The sequence below is a fragment of the Aedes albopictus genome, chromosome 3 (assembly GCF_035046485.1).
Source record: "Aedes albopictus strain Foshan chromosome 3, AalbF5, whole genome shotgun sequence".
NCBI lineage: Eukaryota > Metazoa > Arthropoda > Insecta > Diptera > Culicidae > Aedes > Aedes albopictus.
The window spans coordinates 294,522,384-294,538,003 of NC_085138.1; the positions used below are offsets into that span (position 1 = coordinate 294,522,384).

Sequence of the window (15,620 nt, forward strand, 5' to 3'; positions counted from 1 at the left end):
AGCAATGCCTGTGTTTGCTAGACCTGCTGGAAGCAGATTTTCGCGCTCAATTTGAAGTCATTAAATTTCATTCCCGTTGGCTGAAAACGAAATTCATTGAAATGCGGTCATATAAGTATAACTTTAGTTTTATACATACCCACAGATTTCAAAAGAATTTGATAGAAATGAAATCGTCTCTTGGAACTGCAGCCACCATGATGAACAAGTTTACCAACTTCTTTGTGACTGAGTAGACAGCAGCCAAGATTGTTCAAATAATGACATGTATTCTTGGTTTGAGCATTGGATGGTTGATGTTCAGAGAGGTTGATTCAAACTAAATAGTACTTCAGTAATAGTGTATCGGCTTATATAAATCTGATGATGGCTGAAGAAGAGTAAGCCGAAACGTTATAAATCGAGGCTTTAGTGTGTAGCAATCACCGAAAAACATCAACAATCAACAAATATAGACAACATTTCTGTCCGTGTGGACTGGAAATCCCATATAAACCTTCAACTCATTTGCGTCAGCTAATTTTTTTACCCGATTGAGCAGAATCTTTGACGGATTGTTCTTCTCATCCAAAGGCATGATTCTAGAGGGTGCCCGTGGAATTTTTCGACCTTTTTACATATGGGCCAGTCTAATGCCAAATGTAAACAAATTTTTCACCGCGGTGAACACAGCGTAACAAAAATTAACCTTTTGTCTGTCTCAAGAGCAAACTTATGTGTCTCCGAAGGATTTTGGGCCGCTGAATCCGAATCCGGGCTCAGATTTGCTCTTACACGTCACAATTTTGAGCTATACCTCAAATTATAGAGCAAAATATGCGATTTTGGGCTTTTTTGACTACAAGCCATTAAGCAAGAAAATATTTTTTTAAGCAATCAAAAGGTTAATTGGTCAATTAACATCTAAATTAACGACTCATGCAAAATATTTCGTTTTACCAAATCGAATTTGATAGTTTTAAGCGATTTATGTTAGGTACGATATTTCCCATACAAGTCATCCTCCAGTTTTCATACTAACATAAAATGCTTAAATCTATCAAATTTGATTAGGTAAAACGAAATATTTTGCATGAGTCGTTAATTTAGATGTTAATTGACTGTGTAATGTAAACCAGCAATTAAAACTGGTCTGCCTCGGCCGACAAACTTCAACAGCAGCCCGGTACCGTTGCGTTGGTAACAGGCATATCTTCTCCGAGAACCAGCCTCGATCTGGTGTAGTATGTTATTCCTCCGGTCAGCATTTCCAACAGGTAAGTAGTTGTTGATTTTTATGCCGATGAATTGACCCCCGATTGCACGGGAGTCAATGTCCTGGATGACCAAACCAACCATTTTTCGGATGCCGGAGGAATTTGGAACAGCACCGCGTCGAGGTCGGTTTTCAGGGTTTGTGTTCTTGATTGCCAGCGATAATGGATCAATGGGAATCAAAATCTTCAGTTTTATTTTTTTCAATTTTTCATGCACCCTATCTGTTTTCACTCGAGAACAGTTGCTCTTACTCGAGAATGGTTAGGTATTGAAGATAACTACGAGAGCCTCTTAAAACTAACATTAAGTCCAACAGCTCTTGTTGTGTTTATGGATTTATGCATTTTATCCCAAGTATTCTTGAAGATGTTTTTAAAACCAAATATTTATGAAGAATAGTTGTGCTCAGCTGAAACTACGATAAGATTAACTCGAACATGTTATGCTTTGATAAAACTATCATAAAAACAAATAAAACCAAATGGAATAAAGATTGTTTCTTGGGAGGTTCCACTGCTAAAGGAGAATTTTTGCGTTTACCACCTGTCGACAGATTACCTGCTACGAGCGGAAATTTCTGTTTGGCCCAAGCTGGGCGCCCAGGTTAAGAAAATCACGGACGAGGTGCTAAAATTGATTCCTCTTGGATGGTTTCCCACAAGGGGACGGCAACCTATTTTTTCACTATGGAGTTTGACAGGTTGGATTGTGCCTCCTTACGTGGAGCATAAATTTATGCTCCAGCCAAAATATTCACCAACACAGTCATGGAATTTGCATGTTTACCTTTTATACGAGGGATATCGGTGCAAAACGCTTACCTCACATTAGATCTCATAAAAGTATTGATGATGAAAATGCGGCATTAATTGATAATTTTCAATTTCAGAGTGTCGATGTTTAGGTAAAGTTCCTACAGTGAGTGAGAATTGCTAGTGAAAAGACACACCACACCTTTTTTCGCAAACTTTGTTCGCCAAAGTGCGTTTTTCCTTATTTCCTCCCGCTGCTGTATTGAGTAAATGTTGGTATTAGTGAACACTGGTTGCGCATGATAAGCGGCAACAAAATCAGATCACCGTAGCATCCCCGTGGTTTCCCACGAACGGTTGTGCAGGCCGAGAAACTAGACAACCTGCTGGACAAGACCGGAATCGACGTTAGTCTGCTGGTTCGCCGTTCCACCGGTCGTTTGATTCATCAGTCCAGCGACTGGTCATACCACGAAGAGTTCAGTTTTTTTGTTGCGCGTTTGAGTTTGTTCGGAATTACAACAAATTAATTGAAAAGGGAAAATAAAGAATGTACAAAGGGGCCCAAGCAGCATACAAATCACAAAGGTGTGTCGACAGCGCAGGTTTTTGGTTGGACACGAGTCAATTTCAATTTTGTACAACCAAAAACCTTCGCTGTCGATACTACTTTATGACTTGTGTGCTGCTGTGGTAGTTTTAGCTAATTAAAAGTTCCTGTAATAGTGATATTTATTGCAATATGTTACGTTTAGAACATTTTGCACTTAATTACCAGGCTTGACAGAAACTCCCTCGCGAGAAAATGAGGAAGCGATTTTGGCGATTTTCTGAGGAGTGAAAATAAAACTCAGAAATCACAACGCAAATCCTCAACAGCACCGAGCGCGAGCTTGCCGCGCAGCGAGGAGTTCGTCCAACACTCATAATTTCTTGTTGTGTTTCTCACGTCCACTCACACTCAAAAAGCTCTCGCGAGTTCCACTCCCATACAAAGAAAGACTCTCGAGGCGAAAATCGCACTCAAAAACCCGAAATAATCATCGACTCTTTTTTCGTTCCCCTCTTCCTCGCTCAGTTTTTACTGCCTCTCTGTTTGGGGTTCGTTCGCTCCCTCGCGACGAGGCAAAAGCAAAACACCGCTCTAGAGCATGTGGCAAAACTCTTTGGGGCTGTCCATAAACCACGTGGTCATTTTTTAGGGACTTCTCAACCCCCCCCCCCCCCCCCCCGCGTGGTCATTAGTCCATACAAATTTTTTTTTCGTCCATACAAAATGGTCATTGGCCGAACCCCCCCTCATGACCACGTGGTTTATGGACAGCCCCTTTTGATTTCGAGGAGGATTATCAAGCCTGTTAATTACGACCAGAGATTTGCTTATCCTAAATTAACCGTCACTTGAACTATTTTTGTGTATGTGTGTTTACCAGTTTTAAATTGTTACCTGTTTAATCCTAGGTGTAAGCTCTATTTCTTGGTTTAATTTATCATTTTATCTACATATTTCATATTTATGTTTGTAACAATCAACATATACTTAATACATATATAATATTCTGAAATCTAGAATTCAAGAGCAGCATCACTGCCGGCCGATTAATCTATTTTAAATTATTAAAATTATTATTTTATTGTAGCAATAAAACGGATAAATTGCAGCTGGATCGGTGGTTGACAATTTATTATCATTTTAGCCTACCACTTGAATCGTTAAATGACTTAGGGGGCATCCATTTAGTACGTCACGCTAAAAATGGGAATTTTCAACCCCCCCTCCCCCCTTCGTACGGGTTTTTCCTATATTTAACACATTGCTTGTCACACTTTTCAGAACCCCCCCCTCCCCCCTCCAAGCGTGACGTACTTTATGGATGCCCCCTTATCAGCTAATAATAATGGATAATTATTATCAGCAAATAATAATATATAATAATCAACAAACTGATTCCTCATACCATTCTGCTATATAACATTTTACCACATTAGGGGCTGTCCATAAACCACGTGGTCATTTTTTTGGGACTTTTCAACCCCCCCCCCCCGCGTGGTCATTTGTCCATACAAAATTTTTAATTTGTCCATACAAAATGATCATTGGCCGAACCCCCACATGACCACGTGGTTTATGGACAGCCCCTTATTTTACATCATTATTTTCATTGTTTATACTATATTTCAATATTGTATTTCATTACAATATGTTCCATTATTGACTATATACCATATATTTGGATTGGGAGGGTGCATCAGGGCATCATTGAAGTTGTAACTGTGTGACGGAGTGGATTGCCAGCCGGAGCGTGGTGAGAAGTAACTATAACATCCTTGTAGATGGGTTCTTCTATCCCAACAGTTGCAATGTATTTGACGCGCCCTTCTTATAACAAACCATCCCGTAGAAAGCTTGACAAGTAATGTGAATTTCGTTATTCATCCTGTTGGATCATACTGTTGGAAGGAGATTCTCTAAAACCCGCGGATTTCGCGTAAATGTCTCTACTTACGGGTCCGCCACACCCCCTTTTGGCCCTTCATACAGCGGTATGTTGAATTCATGTTGGTAATGGAATTTAATCTTTACTGTTGAGTGGAACTGCATGCAGAGCAAGACTCAAGCTAGGATGGTGACTACCTACATACATACATACATACATAGGGTATCGCGCTACTTGGGCGGTGGTTTTCTTCGTCTGTTATTTTCGTCTGTTTTCCACTGTAACTCGGTCAATTTTGAACCGATTGACTTGAAATTTTGTGCACGGGTAGATACTATACCTATCTCACCGCATTCCAAGAATTGTGTCAATTGGTTCAAGATTGACTGAGTTATAGTGGAAAACAGACGAATATAGAAGCCACAGCCCAAGTAGCGCGATTCCCTACTTGAACTTTTTTTTGTGTATGCTTAAAACAGCTTAAAACAACCATCTGATATACACTCCCGATCAAAAGTTTGGGGTCACCCTCTCAAAAACATGTCATTTTTTTAGGCCCATATCTTCGCCAATTTGCGTCCAAATTCAAAACCCTAGGTTTCATTCAAAAGATAATAAGTCAAAGTAACTTTATACATGATTCAAAAGAAGCTTTTTAAAAAAAAAATTGTATGTAAACTTAACCTAAAGTTACCAAATTTTCTAAAAAATAAATATAAACTTACGGAAGTGTCGCTGGAAATTGGGTCGACCAAATTTAAAGATGAAAGCGGTAATATAACCCATTTTCTATTTCAACTGCTTTTTACAGAACTTAGCTAAAAAATCTAGACAAAAAAGTTATTAAGTAAATTAACTCTTCATGTCATCGACCAAAAGTTTGGGGTCACTATCGTAAAACATGGAAAAGTGATTTGTTGATATCTTTGTCATCTTTCATTCAATTTTAATTCTTCTTGGCTTATTTGAAACAAAATGAATGATACTTACTGCATAGACCTTGAACCACACATATTTGTTGAAATTTACATACTAAAACTTAACGTTAAGTTGCCTCATTTTTTGAAGTGTGATGAAATGTGTTAACTTCACATAACTTTTTTAAAAGACACTACACCGTCTTCAACCAGAGGTTGTACAGACTGAACAAGCACTAACATATGACAACGGACAACACACATAACACCCAGTGGCCCATCGAACCCACACTCCGAGGCTTACGAAACGTCTAGATGACTGACGCCTCTAGCCGCACGGCCACGAAGCCCACGGCCCATACAAAAATCGTTAAATACGTTAAGTTAAAGACATCAAACGTAAATTTAGTTAATTATCTTTGAAATGAGCCAAAAATAATTAAAATTGAACTATGTATAGATGACGAAGATATCACCAAATCATTTTTCCATGTTTTACGAAAGTGACCCCAAACTTTTGGCTGATACATCATATTGAGGGGTGACGCCAAACTTTTGGTCGATGACATGAAGAGTTTATTTACTTAATAACTTTTTTTTCTGGATTCTTTAGCTAAGTTCTGTAAAAAGCGGTTGAAAGCTAATAGAAAACAGGTTATATTACCGCTCTCATCTTAAAATGTGGTCGACCCAATTTCCAGCGACACTGCCGTAAGTTTATATTCATATTTTTAGAAAATTTGGCAACTTTGAGTTAAGTTTACATACAAAATTTTTTGAAAAAGTTTCTTTTAAATCATGTTTAAAGTTTCTTTGACTTATTATCTTTTGAATGAAACCTAGGGTTACGAAATCGGACGCAAATTGGCGGAGATAAGGGCCTAAAAAATGACACGTTTTTGAGGGGGTGACCCCAAACTTTTGATCGGGAGTGTAGTTCGTTAAAGATTCAGATTTAGGGTTGAGTTAAATATAAACATTAGAGTGTCCCAAAAAAAAAAAACGATGTTCGAAAAGTCAAGGTGCTCAACCCTTAAATGAAAGATATGCATATTTGAAGCATTTTTGCAGAACGTTTCGATTTTCTAAAAAATCGTTTAGAGGTTCCGCCAGGGCTATTTTTATAAAATGACCCTTTCTCATGAAAATTCTCAAAAAAGTATTTTTTCGTAATATTTTTTGATTTTTTTTAAATATTTTTGTATTTTTCTATGGACCTATAGGCATTCTTTAGGGGAATAAGTTTTTTTGAATATTTGTTTTATATTGACGGCAGAAACTTTTTCGTGTTGTTGAAATGCCCATTTTTTAGCATTTTTCTTCAAAATTTGCTAAAAAAATACATGCACTATTTTTTTTTATTTTCAACCATGTAAATTTCACCTGATAGTACTATTAATATGCGTCATTTTTCTTAAACAATTCTTAAATATCTTGTCTAGAAGCTGAGATATTACGCTTTTAGTAAATGGACAATATTCCAAATATTTGGAAAACTTTGTATGTTGGTCTTCGTGCCACTCTAATGTATATATATATTAAAAAATGTTAGGCTTAAAATAAAAGCTTTACTTGTTGGATGGTTCAAACATGGATAGTTTTTTATTCCGGAATAGTTTTCAGTAGATTCATGAATAGTTGTTGTGTGAATAGCTACAACATTGTCGTGATTACTGGAAGTAACGTATTAAGTTCGAGATTATTTCATGGAATCCCCGACTACTGCGCCCTTTTTGTCGAGTAGGAATAATCGTTCCATTCAGTGGTTACATAATAGCGACGATTCCAATATAAAAAAAACTAATTGTCAAAATTGATTCTAAATAAATTTTTAATATTAAAGACAATATTTAGCTTTTGTGGAAATACTTAGTTTAGTCAGATTAATTTAGAATACCATTTTTAGGCATTACGATGAACGAAAGTCAATTTTCTATGACTTTTCCCGCTTGGACGCATTTTTGGATAAAATCCACGAATTTGGACTGTACCCAGGCTTCGAATTTATGGGAATCCCGGCCAGTGTCTATAATGAAGAACGAAAACACCGTTTCGCGTACTTTTGGTCCGATCTGGCGATGCAAATGGCGTCGCACTATATGCGTAAGTATGTTGCAGTCTTTGTAGGGAGTCAGTCACTGTTGATATGGGCCATGCTTTTTTAGGTCGATATGGGATGCAGTATGTATCTAAGTGGAGATCTGAAACATGGAACGAACCTGATTTGAAAAATTACAATGTTGCGAATTTCACCGTTGATGGTAAGATAGTTGAATTTATTAAAAAATCAGCATATCTACCTTGTAAGTTTTAGATTACATCACCCACGTTCGATCAATTCGGTTCGGCTTGGATGCAGCTGGACGGCTTTTCAACAACCTTCAGATACCGTTACGTGGTCCAGCGGGTCTATTCAAATCGAAAGAACATCATCCTTTTTGCTGGACTATACTAGAATTGTGCAATGACTCACCTAGAAAGTGTCCTTTTGAAACCATAACGTTTCATCGTAAAGGGAGTGGACTACGGGCGGATGAAATTCTACAAGGTGGTCTGTTATTGATGGAACAGCTAAAGGAGAAGTTTCCTAAGATAAATCAATTGCCGTTTTCAAATAAGTATGTATGGTGAAATGTGTATAAACGAAAACTAATATTTTCTTTTTCAGTGAAGCAGATCCCATCGCCGGGTGGTCAACTCCACGTGTGTTCCATTCTGATCTCAGGTATGGAACGATGTTGGCATCGACAGTATTACAGCATTGGTCTGCGTTATTCAACGGGCGTTTCGCAAATTTGGAGTCAATTTCCCATGACAATGGCTTTCTCAGTTACCATCCATACGAATTCGATCAGAGGACCCTTTTGGCGCGCTTCCAGATGAATCTGACTCACCCGAGACATGTTCAGTATGTAGCAAAGCCAGTGTTTTCCGTGCTCGGAATGCTTGCCGGCTTAGGACCGATGGCAACGGATATCAGTTTCGTCAGCCAAAATATCAGTTATGTCGTATCATATCAAGAGGATCCTTTCTATTTATGCACTCTCTTGATATCATCCAACGATACGTTTGACTCGATAGAAAGACGTCAAGTGTTAACTTTAAACGTTACTTTGAACAATCAGCTATCACAGCAAACTATTGGGTATATAGTTGAAGGACTCCAAAGTGGTCTAAACGATCCAAACCATATCTGGACTTACTATGGAAAGCAGCCATACCCTACTGCATTTCAGTTTAAACAAATGCGATCCGCTCAATTCCCAAGCATTCTCGACGGACCTACTATTCTTAGAGATGATACGAAGAATGTTACTCTCACCTTAAATCTACGTACACCTTGGATGGCGACCGTGCGGATGTGTAGCCTGCAATTCTCAAAACCAACCGCCCTCCACAACATCAGAACCCGAAACATCAACACAAACGAGGTTATAATTTTCTGGCACGAAAAGCCATCCGATGTGAGGTAAGCACCGGTGGGGGGTTAGGCATATCATGGGACATGTGTAATACCAATTGAATTTTGTTTTCACATGCCCCGGCTGCTGGATGGCGAAACATAGGTGTACCGTCAACTACGAGGTGTGGTTTAGCAAATCTAATCGATCGATCGCGTGGCGACAAATTAATTCCGGGAAACATACGCCGTTTTTGGTCTATCATTATGCACCAGATGGCGGCGCAGCTGGTGTGACGGGTGAGTTATAATTGCTTATGTGCATTTGATTAATCGAATTATGTTTTTCAGTTGAATTGTGCTTTTACGGGGGTTGTGCTGAATTGCGTTTAGTTGCATTATGCTAAAAAAAATGTTGGAATCTGTGTACATGTTGTGATTCGTTGATTCTCATGTATTGAATTAAGTTTATGATTTGTCTATTGCAGTTTTTACTTTGACTGCTTTGCAATTAATAGATCGTGATAAATTTACTTGTTAGCCTTCTCGGAGTATGGACGACAGTGGACACCCTATGGTTTTCCCCCTTTTATTGGCAAGATGTCAGAAAAGTTAATGTTTTTTTCAATATCTGTATCCTTTGAGAGCGTATACAGCAACTACTGCATATGAGTTCAAATGAAAAAAAAAAAGATTTGAAATGAAATTGCAATATCTCTATTTGGGCGAATGCCTTGACCTGTACGTACTTCTTACTTTCAGTTCTGAGCAGTCATGGTGATTCAGAGGGCCGAATCGAAAGATCTTTATCCTGGGCGATTGACTGTAGCCATGGCAAATTTCTGCTGACTTCCTTTATTTATTTCCTTGTTGAGGCTGCTGGGTTCCAATCTAACGCTTGTTTGCAGATTTCGTTTCCACCCCTGTGTAGAGTGTGGCCAACCCATTTCCACTTACGCTCCCGAATTTCTGTCACTATCGGCTTTCAATGACATCGACGATAGAGCTCCATGTTGGATATCCCATAGTGAGGCCACCATGCACGAATTATATACCGCAGGCATCTATTAATGAAGACCTGCAACCGTTGAGTGTTCTGCACTGATACATACCAAGTTTCACTGGCGTATAGCAGCACACATTTCCCGTTTGAGTTAAAAATTCGGATTTTGTTGCGTCGACTGTTTGTTTTTCCACACATTTCTTAAACTCGCAATAGCAGCCCTCGCCTAGACCTGTACGCCGACTATATTTTGCTCGGCGGCGGCGTAAGGGCCATTTTTGGCCGGCGGCGTCGGCGTCGTCGGCGTCACGCCGGTGGCAGCTTTCGGCAGCGGCGGCGGCGTGAATCGGCGTGACCAAAATATGACCATAACGTCAACAGTGGCAGAGCAAAAAAGTTGTCATTACGCTCTAGAATTCGTAGTCTGGTCATTTTCTAATCATTACGTTTAAATGAAGAGAGAAATCTCAGAATGAATTCCAGGAGAAACCTTAACGAAACTCCTGAAGGAATCCATACGAAAATTCTGGACTAATCTCTGCAGGAACTGTTGTATGAAACCCTGAAGGAACTTCTGCAGGAATCTCTGGTGGTTCAAAAATATTTCTTAGAGAGATTCCTGTAGAAACTTCTGAAGAAACCCCTGATTAAAATGTTTGAGGATTTTCAGCAGGAAATCCAGGAAAACTCCGAAGGTATGGGGAGGATTCCCCAAATGAATTCAAGAAGGAATCCCAAGAGAATTAGTGGATCGTTGAAATTGCGAGAATTTCTAAAGGAAGCCTCTAAGGATTTATAGGAAAATATCTAGGAGTAATCCCAAAGAAATTCAAGCCAGAATCCAAGAGAATTTCCAGAAGGAATCCTCAAAAGAGCTCCAGTGGGAATTTTCAAGAGAATTGGAAAAAAAAGTCACCAAGGGGTTTCTAGAAGGAATCAAAGAGAAATACCCAGGAGGAATCTCTGAAGGAATTTCTGGAACAATCCCCGAGAAAATTCTAGGAGGAATTGGCGAAGAAATTCTAAGAGGAATCACCAAAGGCATTCCAAGAGGGAATCCCGAAGGAATTCCAGAAGTAATCCCCGATGGAATATCAGGAGGAATCCTCGAAGGAAGAAACCCAAGTAACACAACTTGTTACATTAGTGTACATAATACATGCTCCAAACAAATGTCCATGTTTTGTTCCGAATTTGGAAAACGTAATTTCGTATGCTTATATCACCGAAAAAGCGCAAAAAATGGCGGCTTATAAAACATCATTGATGTTACTAAAGATGTATCATTATTTATCAAACGCACACTGTGCAAATAAATCTGACACCTATCATGTACTAGCAAGTAATGGCTCAAAAAATGTTCAAGCCTTACATTTCATTGGTAATTTATCACCTCGATGTTTGGTCACTATGCCTCAATTTCATGTGCCATTTAAAATTTATGGTAAAATGAACACATTTACTCCTTATGAATTCATTCGCCATCCATCGGATTGGAGACAAAAAGGAAGGTTTTTGTTATTTTTGTGCTTTGTCTGAGATTTTCGAACAAATTTACAGACGTGCAACATGGTGGCTTCTTGCCACAGTACCGTCTGTAAGTTTTGGAATGCTATTTTCAATAATGTTATATTCATGGTGTTCTTTGAGACAGTAGAATTTGTATTCGTTATAAGTATGCAAATTATATTATTTGATTAAATGTTTCAACTGTTTCAGATGTATAATTATTGGAGAAAACATCCGTAGATGAACAACATTTATACAGCAACAGGCTGTATATTAAAGTGGCATTATGAAACTTTTTAACATGTACTGTAATTTGTCTGACCTGATAGGGAAGAACTCAAACTATTAAAAATACGTTTAAATTACAACTGGTGTACATCACAATAACAATTCTGTCGAATGTTACTTGAGTTGATTAAAATACATTGGAAAAACATCATAGTAACGTATTTTAAACATTAATTTCCAAATAGCACACAACGATGTGAAGTTTGGTTCTGGATAACTTGTTTTGAACTTTGATACAACAATAACAAAGTTGGAGTGTAATTCCATAGTTTAATGTGAATAAATTGTTTTTGAATGTTTCGCGGCATCAAAAACAGTGTTAAAATTGTGCTTGTAAGCGAGATTTAGCCATCACGTAAGTACTCACAGTGTTTATAAGGTGACGAGAGGCATTTAAGTGAAGTTGAATGGTGACTTCCATCTTTCGAGCCGTGGCAACTGTGGCCTGCACCAAGTTTTCTGTAGAGAATATTTATATACCTATATGTATGTTTACCCGTTTAGCATCCTCGTAGCGGTATCAATAAGTGCAAAGCTATACATAAAAGTGTAGGATTGTAGTTAAATTGCCTTATATTTTCAAATGCAAGCAAGTTCTATAAATAATGGCCAAGTGCTTGAGAAGAGATAGTGAACTAATGAACTTGTAAATCAACGTATTTATAACGTAAAAATAACGTCTTCGTAACATGTTCGAGTCCAAAGGTTATAACTATGTGTTGCTGATGTTTTACATATCTTATTCAATTGAAGGAAGATGATGGTTCAAAAATCTTGTGTAATCAACGTTAAATTTACGTTTTTCTAGCTGGTTGTGAGGATGAATAGATTTTTCAGTAGCTTGTTATTGCCAAACATAGTTAAAACATGATTTCAACACAAGATGTGTACAGATACAGATATAGTACTATATTACAACATCTTTTTCAAGTTCCATTTTCAAAGATGTTTTCTGTGTTACTTGGGAACCCCCACGATAAACCCCCGAAGGAATTGTAGAAGGAACCTTTGGAGGAATTCTAGGAGGAATCCCCGAAGGAATTCCTGGGGGAATCTCCGAAAAAATTTGAAGACGAATCACCAAAGGAATTCCAAAAGGAAATCCTGAAGGAGTTCCGGGAGAAATCTCCGAAAGAATTCCAAGCGGAATCCTCAAAAGTTTTTCAAGAGAAAATCCCGATGGAATATCAAAAAGAATCCCCATAAGAAATCCAGGATGAATCTCCAAAGAAATTCAAGAAGGCATCCCCAAAGGAACTCTAGGATGAATCCCCGAATTTCAGGAGGAATTTCCGAAGGATTTCTAGGAGAAATCAACGAAGAAATTCCGAAGGAATTGCAGGAGTAATCTTGGAAGAATTCTATGAGGAATTTCAGAAAGAATTTCAGGAGGAATCTTCAAAGGTACTCTAAGAGAAATCACCAAAGGAATTTTAGGAGGAAACCCCGTAAAAATTCACAGAGGAATCCACGACGGAATATCAAGAGAAATCCTTGAAAGAATTTCAAGAGGGATCCATGAAGGATGTCCAGGAGGAATCCCCAATGGAATTCCAGAAAGAATTTTCAAAGGGTCGAGAAGGAATACCCAAAGGATTTCTAGGAGGAAACATCGAAAAATATCCAGGAGGAATCTTCTAAGGAATTACAAGAGGAACTCTGTATGAATTTCAAGAGGAATCCCTGAAGGAAATTTTGGAAGAATCCCCGAAGAAATTTAAGGAGGCATCCCCGCAGGAATTCCAAGAGGAAGTTCCGAAAGAATTCCAGCACAAATCTCAAAGGAATTCCAGCTGTAATCCGAAAATAAATTCCAGCAGGAATCCCCAAAATAATTCCAGTGTTAATTTCCAAGGAAATTTGAGAGAGATTCCCCAAAGGATTTGTAGTAGGAATCACAAAAATACCCAGAAGGAATCTCTGAAGGAGTTCCAGGATAAATTCCTGAGGGAATTCTAGAAAGAATTACCGAAGGTATTCCTAGAGGAATCAGTGAAGGAATTCCAGAAGGGAACATCGAAGGAATTCTAAAAGAAATTCCCAGTGGAATTCCATGAGGCATCCCCGAAGGAATTCCAGGAGGAATCTCCGAAGATATACGAAGAGAAATCACCAAAGGAATTCTAAAGGAAACTTCGAAGGAAATCCAGGAATCTTGGAATCTCTGAAGAAATTCCAGGAGGACTTCCCGTAAAAATTTCAGGAGGAATCTCCGACGGAATATCAGGAGGAATCCCTGAAGAAATTTTAGGAGAAGGAAGTCCAGAAGGAATACCGAGGGCATTCCAGCAGATATCCCTGAAAGAACTCTAGCAGTGTCCTTGAAGGAATCCCAAAAGGAAACTCAGAAAGAACTCAAGGAGGAATCTCCGAAGGAATTCCAGGAGGAATCTCCGAAGAATTTCTAGGAGGAATCACCGGAGGAATTCTAGGAGAAATCTTTGGAATAGTTCCAAGAAGAATCTCCAAAAGAATTCCTGGAGGAATCCCCGATGTAATATCAGGAGAAATCGTTCGAGGTAAGTAAGTTCAGAAGAAATAAATAATTTCCTGAAGGAATTCCAGGAGAAATCCGCAAAGAAATTATAGGAGCAATCCCTGCCGGAATCCCAGGGGGAGTCCCTTAAGAAATTCTGGGGGAATCTCCGAAGGATTTTAATACAGAATAATTGAAAGATTTTCAAGAGGAAACGCCGAAGTCCTAAGGAAGTCCAGGAGAAATCCCCGAAGGAATTCCAGGAGGAATCCACGATGGCATTCCAGGAGGAAGCCCCAAGGAAGTCCAGGAGGACTCCCAGAAGGAAGTCCAAGAGAAATCCACGAATGCATTCCAGGAGAAAGTCCCCAAGGAAGTCCATGAGGAATCCCAGAAGAAAGTTCAGAAGAAATACCCAACATAATTCCAGGAGGATTTTCTGAAGGAATTCCAGGAGAAATCTCCGAAGGAAGTACAGGAGAACTGCAGGAATCCCAGGTGGAACCCCTGAAGAAAATCCTGGAGGAATCTTCGAAGGATTTCCTAGCGGAAAAATCGAATAATTTTCAAGAGAAAACCCCGAAGGAATTACAAGAGAAATCCCCATAGGAAGTCAAGGAGAAATATCCGGTATTCCAGGAGAAGTCAGCGCAGAAACTCTAGGAGGAATCTTTGAATTGATTCTAGGAGGAATCCCCTGAGAAGTCCAGGGGGAATCCCTGGGGAAAGTCCAGAAGGAATACCCGATAGAATTCCCGGAGGATTTCCTGGAGGAATTCCAGAAGGAATTTAAGAAGGAATCTCCGAAAGAATTCCAGAAGGATTCCTCGTAAGAATTCCAGTGGGAATCCCCGAAGGATCTCCAGGTGAAATCCCTAAATGAAATCCAGGAGGAATCCCCGGAGGAATCCTAATAGGAATCATAAAAGAAATTCCTGGAGGAAACCGTGGAGGAATTCCAGGAGAAATCCACAACTGAATATCAGGAGGAATCCCCCAATGAATTTTAAGAGGAATCCTCAAAGGAATCCCCGAAAGAATTCCCGGAGAATTTCCCGAAAGAATTCCAGGAAAAAAACTCCCCACATATTCCAATAGGAATTCCCGAAGGAATTCCAGGAGAAATATTCGAAGGAAGTCCAGGGGAACCCCTGAAGGAAGTCCAAGTGCAATCTCCGTAGAATTTACAGGAGAAAATCCTGCTGGAATTCCAGGGTTAATTCCCGAAAGAATTCCGGTAGGCATCTCCGAAGGATTTCCAGGCAGGATTCTCAAAGAAAATTCGTTAAAAAAAATCCTGGAAGAATTCCAGAAGGAAACCGTGAACGAATTATTGTAGAAACTCCATGAAAGATCCTAGAATATCCTGGAGATATGTCCGATTTTAATCCTTAGAAATTATTGAAGGAACTTCTACAGGATTCCCCTTGGGATTCCCTAAAACAACTTAAGTGGGAATTCCTGAACGAGCTTCTGGAGAGACCTCTGATGTAACTCCTAGAGGGATCCGTGAGTCCTTCTGGAAAAATCTCAATCTCAATCTACAGTCTGAAAGAACCACAGGAGCGATCCCTGGAAAA

General features: G+C 39.0%; 1 protein-coding gene across 1 annotated transcript in view; it reads left to right on the forward strand.

Moving 5' to 3' along the window:
- Nucleotides 1-15,620, forward strand: part of LOC109418687 (alpha-L-iduronidase) — a 29,118-nt gene that overhangs the window by 6,772 nt on the left and 6,726 nt on the right. The window contains exons 2-6 of the mRNA XM_062842126.1: nucleotides 7,271-7,467; nucleotides 7,530-7,625; nucleotides 7,679-7,982; nucleotides 8,033-8,833; nucleotides 8,931-9,064. Coding sequence (XP_062698110.1) covers nucleotides 7,271-7,467; nucleotides 7,530-7,625; nucleotides 7,679-7,982; nucleotides 8,033-8,833; nucleotides 8,931-9,064 — 1,532 coding nt within the window. The remainder of the gene's footprint in view (nucleotides 1-7,270; nucleotides 7,468-7,529; nucleotides 7,626-7,678; nucleotides 7,983-8,032; nucleotides 8,834-8,930; nucleotides 9,065-15,620) is intronic.